This window comes from Hordeum vulgare, chromosome 2H, assembly GCF_904849725.1.
Source record: "Hordeum vulgare subsp. vulgare chromosome 2H, MorexV3_pseudomolecules_assembly, whole genome shotgun sequence".
NCBI lineage: Eukaryota > Viridiplantae > Streptophyta > Magnoliopsida > Poales > Poaceae > Hordeum > Hordeum vulgare.
In genome coordinates this window covers 285,725,213-285,733,636 of record NC_058519.1, presented here as the reverse complement: position 1 = coordinate 285,733,636, position 8,424 = coordinate 285,725,213, and the positions used below count along the sequence as shown (strand labels likewise).

General features: G+C 43.8%; 1 protein-coding gene across 1 annotated transcript; it reads right to left on the bottom strand.

Annotated features, from left to right (window-relative positions):
• Positions 1–2,149: 2,149 nt before the first annotated feature.
• On the bottom strand, positions 2,150–7,792 carry LOC123430008 (actin-depolymerizing factor 9). Its single transcript, XM_045113952.1, has 3 exons — positions 7,600–7,792; positions 7,201–7,466; positions 2,150–2,620 (listed from the first exon to the last, which is right to left on the bottom strand). Exons 1-3 carry the CDS (start codon positions 7,600–7,602, stop codon positions 2,470–2,472), a joined length of 420 nt encoding a protein of 139 aa, XP_044969887.1. The 5' UTR covers positions 7,603–7,792; the 3' UTR covers positions 2,150–2,469.
• Positions 7,793–8,424: the final 632 nt, after the last annotated feature.

Below are 8,424 nucleotides of genomic sequence, written 5' to 3'. Positions count from 1 at the left end.
CTGGTGCCCTGCCGGAGGGGGATTTGGACACGGAGGGCTTCTTCATCAACACCATTGCCTCTCCGATGATGGGTGAGTAGTTCACCACAGACCTTCGGGTCCATAGCTAGTAGCTAGATGGCTTCTTCTCTCTCTTGGATCTTGAATACAAAGTTCTCCATGATCTTCATGGAGATCTATCCGATGTAACTTTCTTTTGCGGTGTGTTTGTCGAGATCCGATGAATTGTGGATTTATGATCAGATTATCTATGAATATTATTTGAGTCTCCTCTGATTTTATATGCATGATTTCGTATCCTTGTAATTCTCTTCGAGTTATGGGTTTCGTTTGGCCAACTTGATCTGTAATTCTTGTAATGGGAGAAGTGCTTGGTTTTGGGTTCATACCGTGCGGTGTCCTCACCTAGTGATAGAAGGGGTAGCGAGGCACACATCGTGTTGTTGCCGTCAAGGGTAAAAAGATTGGGTTTATATCATATTGCATGAATTTATCCCTCTACATCATGTCATCTTGCTTAAGGCGTTACTATGTTTGTTATGAACTTAATACACTAGATGCATGCTGGATAGCGGTCGATGTGTGGAGTAATAGTAGTAGATGCAGAAAGTATCGGTCTACTTGTCTCGGACGTGATGCCTATATGTATGATCATGGCCTTAGATATCGTCATGACTTTGCGCGATTCTATCAATTGCTCGACAGTAATTCGTTCACCCACCGTAATACTTGCTGTCATGAGAGAAGCCTCTAGTGAACACTATGGCCCCCAGGTCTGTTTTACACATCATATATTCAGATCTACATACAAAAATACCAAAAATACCTTGCCGCACTTTTACTTATTTACCTTTCATCACTATCAGATCTCACCTTGCAAGTAATCGTGAAGGGATTGACAACCCCTTTATCGCGATGGGTGCAAGTGTGTTTGTCTTTGCGCAGGTTCATTGGTGCCTCATCTTGATACTCCTACTAGATTGATACCTTGGTTCTCAAACCGAGGAAAATACTTATCACTACTTTGCTGCATCACCCTTTCCTGTTCAAGGGAAAAACCAACGCAAGCTCAAGAAGTAGCACCGCCCCGATGGCTTCTTCCTCTATCAGAAGAAGTATACCCTCGAGGTGCTAGACCGCGCCGGCATGACCAACTTCAAGCCAGCGTCTACACCCATCGACACCTCGGGAAAGATCTCCGGGCAGGCTGGCGTCCCCTTCTCCGACGCCTCCTTCTACCGCAGCATCGTCGGTGCCCTCCAGTACCTGACGCTAACGAGACTCGATCTTCAGTACATGGTGCAACAAGTCTGCCTCCACATGCATGCCCCACGCGATGTTCACTGGACCTTGGTAAAGGGCATCTTGTGGTACATCTGCGGGTCTCCCTCGCTTGGGCTCACTCTCTGCGCCTCCTCGTCGTTGGACATCGTCGCCTACTCCGACGCCGACTCGGTCGGCTGCCCCGACACTCACCGTTCCACCTCTGGCTACTACATCTACATGGGGCCTTCCCTGGTGTCGTGGTTGTCTAAACGACAACCCACCGTGTCCCGCTCTAGTGCGGAGGCCGAATACCGTGCCATCGCCAATGCGGTTGCTGAGTGCTCCTGGCTACGTCAGCTTTTAACTAAGCTCCACTGCGACGTCGCCGAAGCCACGGTGGTCTACTGCGACGTCGCCTCGGCGGTGTACCTCTCCGCCAACCCCGTCCATCACCGTCGCACCAAGCATATCGAGATCGACATCCATTTCGTCCGCGAGAAGGTGGCGCTAGGGCACGTTCGTGTTCTTCACGTTCCCACGGCTCAACAATTCGCCGACGTCATGACCAAAGGGCTTCCACCGTCGGTGTTCCGGGAATTTCACTTCAGTCTCTGCGTCTCAGACGGCGAGGCATCGACTGCGGGGGGGGGGGGGGGGGGGTGTTGAAACAGGCCTCATGCGCAGCCCATGGCGGTAGCCCAACTTGGCTCCCACGCAAGCCAAGCATGGCAACGACCTGGCAACGCATGCACGTCCGCATACCTCGGATCGCTGCCCACCTCGCACGTTATCCTCTAATCGCTGACTTGCTCCTTAGGGTTTCGGTTAGCTGCCGTTGTACTGCCTCTGTATAAGTACCGATGATGTAGATTGAATAAAGTGTGAAGACTCAAAACCTTTCTCTCAAATCTTACAGGGAGGACCAACAAATTGCATACATCCATACACCTTAAATTTTTTGGAACAAGCACATGGAAAATAATGGAATTAGGAAATCATATGGGCATCAATGTTGAGAGAGCTTATCCCCAAAATTGAAAGATAGCATGTGGAACAAAAGATATAAATGATAATTGTAAGCGAGAGGTATCCCATGCCAATTAATCCATGGGTATGACGTGAGCCAAAGTCGATTGCGGAAGGATTTCATATGGATATATTCATTGTACGTTGTGAAGCCGGAGTATATGTACTTGTGCTTCATTAGTGAGCTCGGCCTTTTATGATATCGAGGCTCATTTCACTAGGGTCGGTCGCTTGGATCTCGCACTGGATGCCGTCCATCTCCCTTCTGAACCTGTCCTTGGAGCTTGCATAAAGCATCTTGCTCCTTGTTCTTGCCGTGTCAGGAGACCTATATTATTAAAAATAAGGAAACACGCCATCATTTTAAGTGAAGGTATAGATTTCACCCGTAAATTTTATGTGTATGGGGAAATTAACTTGTACTCCCTCCATCCCATAATATTGTTATTATACAAAAATAACAAATGGAGACCAAGCTCCGTGGAGCCCTTATTTCGGAAATTTCAAAATAAAACTTTTCATATTTAAAACATTCTGGAAAAAATAGCATATAACTAGAGACATAATGTACATGCATGGAAATTTCAGGACGAAATATGTTAAAATGAGAGCTACACAAAATAAACAAAAGTCAGGTTTATTAGCATATGTATAGTTTATCGTTAATGTTCTTGTTTTTTTTTTCAGCTCGCAATTCGAGGTATTTCATCCTGAAATTTTAAACATACACATTACATCCTTGTATACATGTCTATTTTTTTAGAACTTTAGAACTTTTAGAAATTTTCAGCTCACAATACTGGAAAGTTTGAATTTTGAAATTTTCAAAATTAAGGGCTCTATGGATATGCTCTAATCTTATTATAATTGATATACAAGTATATCAATTATAATAATTATAATAACATCTTATATTATGAAACAAATGGAGTAAAATGGTACTGAAAATAGTTAGCCAGAAGGTATATGGATGTATATATTCCAGTATCCAGAATTAATCCAGTTAAATATGATTATCATAATGCACCATAATGTCATATACCGTAGGAGGATCAAAATAGTTCTTCAAACTAACGTACTATGAGAGCGACTAAAAAACGGAGGCGCCTCAAGTCGCTCTCGGATGTCCGGCCTCCAACCTCTATTCAGGGTGGCGACACCACATCCGAGCTCCCCGCGAAGTTCTCTCCCACGCCATGTTTCGCACGGCTCCGTCACCTAGTTCGCCGAGCTATGCTGCTCACGCAAATCTCCACGGTGGCTGACGGTCCTGCATCATCTCCAACCACGACTATAGTTGTTGACCTTGCGCCGCTTGCGTCTTTCCTCCAAGGTCTGGATTTTGTGGTCTTGTCCGATTCCCCGAGTCCAGGTTGGAGGTTCCTGGCTTGTGAGTTATCTTCTTCGCTGTTGTCGCTGGGTCAGCACATCTGGGTTGCTGACTTTGTGGGTGCGGTTGTGGTGACCAAGCAATGGTCAGCGTCAGGCGCCCCGGCTGCTGGCACCATGCCGGCTGCCAGCATCTGCCCCTGACCACGTCTGCTGTCCCTAGTTTGTGGATATAGGAAGGAAGACGGGGTGTCAACTCTGAAGGTGTCGCGTCCCAATCTTGCGACGACAAATGCTTTAGGCTGGCCATAGTGAAGGTATCATAGCTAGTAATATAGTCTTGGGACTAGCAAACATGATGTGGTAAGTAATTAAAAAAGAAAGAGAGGGTTATAGTAACATAGGTAGATACCATATCATGTTAAATGCTATGCTACTACTCCATCCGTTTCAAAATATAAAACCTTTTAGATATTTTATTACAAAGCTACATACGAAGCAAAATGAGTGAATCTACACTCTAGAATATGTCTATGTATATCCGTATGTAGTTTATAATGTATTCTCTAAAAGGTCTTATATTTAGGAACGGAGGGAGTATGTGTCATGCATGTCAATAAATGAGATCACCTATAATACTAGTTTATGATACTATGGACTATGACGGTAGTATCATACAATAGTAACATATGCATGATACTATTATATGTTACTCCCCACTATGAGCAGTCTTAGCCCCAATGCTAGCCGCCTCTGTCATGCTTGTTCGTGCCTTCTCGGGTGTGCTGCAGTCAGCCCCTATTGCTCGGGCCAATGACGACGGGGCAAAAAAATGGAACCAGAGTGCACCGTGGTTGGCTTGGGGGACGAGCTGTCATGTGCACCGTGATCTATGTTATGTTCCTGTGCTACTGACTATGACGACGAAGATGATGAAGAGAAGTTGTCCCCTGAAACACCATTGGCTGTCACCAAGAGCCTCAATTCCAGCAGGATGTGCATGCGGCATGAGGTAGACACAAATGAGGATTGGTTGGAGGTGCTACAATGTCGTGACAGGCCTCATACGAAATGATCGCCATCCCCGACAAAGGCTCCTTGTCCCATCCCGGCTTGGCTTCATGGTAGATGCTACAAATGCCTCATTCGTGGGCACAGTACGGCTTAATCCAGAGATCCGTTCCGATGCTCCCGTTGCGTGGAGAATAGTCATCGTGCCCACGAATACAACAATCTTTGGCATCATGTAAGCTCGCTGGCATGCCTTGTCGTGCCACCCATGTCTCGCCTCGGCACCATGCATTGATGTGCTCCTGCTTCATGTGAGGTTTCAATGCAATCTGTGATCCCCTCCAAGGAGCTCAACCATGGGTCTTGGGCGTATGTCGCCTCTTCTTCCGCTAACACGATAACCCAGTGCGACGTGATGGTACAGGCGGCTCTCGCTGATCAGACTGTGCTACTGCAAGGTCGTCTAGTGCAGGTTGGAAGTTTATTGAAACTAGTGGGGGCTGCTCTGAGTAGACTCTCCCTTGTACCGGCTATGTTGCAGACCACTCCGACATCACATCCTCCTTGCGTGTCCAGTGTTTGCTCAGCGGAGGACACGGGGGTGGAGTTATTTGGTTGTTTCTCCCATCATGGTGGAGACAATTCATCATCGATGTCTACTCGTCTCCTATATTGTCTTCCATCCAGTCTGTCGCCGTGCTTGTGGCTCTAGTGATGCAGACCATGCCTGAGCTTGGGGAGCTATGTTTGAGTTTGTAAGTGGAGCATCTAAAGGTGGACGCATAAGTAATTTTGTGACAGGGATATGCTGTACCTGTGTCATGTGTGCATCTGGAGGCACGTGAGTCCTCCGGACTGGAGGTTTCTATGGCTGAGGATATTGATATGGGCGGTGTCTTGACTTCTTGTTCTAGGAGTTGGTTGGTTGACGAAAACTACGCTCGCAACTACAACAAGACTCGTGTCTCTTCTTGAAGGAAAAAAACAAAGGTGAGAAACGATAAGAAGTGTAACACCAAAGAGAAGGCGTACATAATTTTATGATGGATAGTGCTCTGATGCTTGTGTCATCAACTTGGAATTGGTTTTCTAAGTTGGTATTGCGGGTTTGGATATGTTGTGTAAGTGTTGAGGGATGTGGTTGTTGTGTGCTCAAAACATTGGATAGAATGCGTAAGTGGTCGTAGTATTTCATGCTTTGTTAGTAGCCCGCTTTGGAGTGTTTATATCGATTTTCACCCATTTCTCGTAAATTAACTGGGCAGTTTTCTTCTTCTTAATTAATTGATGAGGCAATTATTTTGCCTCCGTTTTGAAAAAAGTAGTGCTTCAAAGGTGTCGAATAAAACACACCACGGATCTATAACTTTTTGACCAAAATCAAGAAAAACCATTTCTCAGTTGGCGCCAAGAGCTTTAGTCATCATTCACATTTTTTTTCTCAAAACTATAAATTTTGGAAGGCATTTATGTACGTGCTCAAACAATTTTTTACCAGAGAATTTAGGAATGTGTAATAGCATTTCCAGTATCCCTCCCTCTTCTTCCACACCCTAAATATGACCCGTATATCTCTCTATATATAGGGGGTCTGTGAGAACATTTCCCAAACACACCCTTCACCTTCCGACATCTCCCTCAAATCTCACACCTCCCCTATGTATTAATAACACAATTAATAATGCTAAAACTATGGTGCCGGCCACCAACCAAAACATAAATAAACAAGAACATGCATATTAGTAATTTTAAGTAAGATAAAATTGAATAAATATAATTAGGCCAAATTAGCAAAGATCAGGACACAATTTTGATTAGCACACATTATCCCTAGTTATCATAAAATCATAACATACAACACCTAATTCCTTTTACAAATTAGTGTGAATTAGCTCCAAGTTATGAAGGCTTACCATATAATCATCGGTTAGGAAGGATTGACGTAAAAGCTTCGTAGTGCCATTGATCAAAATGCCTCTTCCAATATCAAATGCCCTCTTGATTGGTGATGACTAATAGGTAGTGGGGTCGTGGTTGTAGTAACTTTTCAACTTTTTCTTGAAGGTGACTTTTTGTAGTGATTAGGTTATTTCTGCCTTTAGTTACATATTGTTTTAGAATGCAGGCATTCATTTTTTTTACAACAAATGTATATTTAGGTTTGTTGTCTAGAAAAGGTTATATTTGGACTGCTCATGAATAATTGGATAATATTAATTGATTTTTTCACCCCAAAATTGTGAGAATTTGTTCTCACATCATTTTTTTTATAGATTTTTCAAAATAAAAAGGTGTTTACATAAAGAGGACAGAAGCAGAAAAAATTTAGGATACTAGAATTATAACAATACTATGTGCGATGAAGAAAACTTATGGTGAAACATCATATACTAGAGATTGAGGATATTCAAAACAATAAGTAAAAGAGAAGGAATGGTTGTAGTGCCTTTTACAGGGTTGATGGACTGAGAAGTTCAAAAATAAAACTTGATGGACTAAGGCTATGTTGCAATGGGAGAAATCATAGTCACAATCATGAATAGGCATGTAGTACAAGTAGGCCCATACCAGGAGAAGAAGAAGATCTTGCTCTTCTGGCAGTTCTCGTCGGTTACGAAGTCAAGGTCATAGACAGCGTAGCGACACTCATTGGCTGGGAGGCTGTTTGTGAATTCTTCGTAGCCGTAACTGGTCTCACCAAGCCTCTCCACCTTAATCTCCATTGTCTTCTCATCTATCTTGAACACGATGAACCTGAAGCTCCGTCTCGCCTTCAGGTCCGAGAACTTGATCTTGCAGTCATCGTGCACAGCTAGACCAGATGCAGAGTTCGCCTACAATTTATCCGACCATGCACATTCATTGATCAAGAACCAGTTCACACAGAGAGAGAGAGAGAGAGAGAGAGAGAGAGAGAGAAAGAGAGAGAGAGAGAGAGAGAGAGAGAGAGAGAGAGAGAGAGATCACCATTTTTGTGCGTCTTCAAAGCCCCCCTACACGATGTATAAAATCGGAAATGGAGCTTCGAGGCAAGATAGGAGAAGGGAGATGCTAGCTGCAAGGGAGGAGGGAGAAGCTTTGCGCGAGAATAATGTCGTGGGGAGGAACGAGAAACTAGGGAAGGTAGAGGGGGAAATAGGTTGGAGAGAGGAATTAGCACTCGGTTTGAGGCCATGCACACCTCTTGGTATTGGGGGTTCGACCACTCGACAAGCAAGCTATTTTTGACTTGGCCACTCATTGTTTATGTTTAGACCGTTTAGCTTGTACACTAAGAGTTATTCCCATCTAAAGGAAGATCACCCAAATCATGATATTGCTTCTTAACGCCTGTTCGGCAACCCTCTGCGTAGTGGACTGCATGGATTGGTGTTTTAGCAACTACCGAATTATCACTGGACGTGACTCCGCTCGAATGCGGAGGGGAGGGAGTCCGAAGGCACCTTTAATATAAAGTTCAATGTTTAAGTTAAATCTTACTTCTTTTTAGGTGTCTAGACTCCTCTAAAATAATATTGTGTTAAATCTTGTGAAACTTGTATTGTTCTCTTTCTTTAGGCATCTGTATAAGCCCTCTTGCATTGGACATGACCCTACGCATCCAAGAGAATGCATGTTATGAAAAGAAGAAACATAAGCGTCCCACACTCCTAGAATATAAGAGCATCTCCTATATATGATGTAAATGGAGAGATGTAAAAGTAGGAATTCTATATTTACATCACCAAAAGGTGGTTTTTACATCTTTAAAAAAGAGCGAACTCCAACAGAAGATGTAAAACAAAGATGTAA

Bases quoted from the DNA above. Each gene is read 5' to 3' on its own strand.
- LOC123430008 (XM_045113952.1), bottom strand. The intron at 2,621-7,200 runs GTATGGGCCTAC...TTAATAATATAG, and splicing joins AAGATCTTCTTCTTCTCCTG to GTCTCCTGACACGGCAAGAA.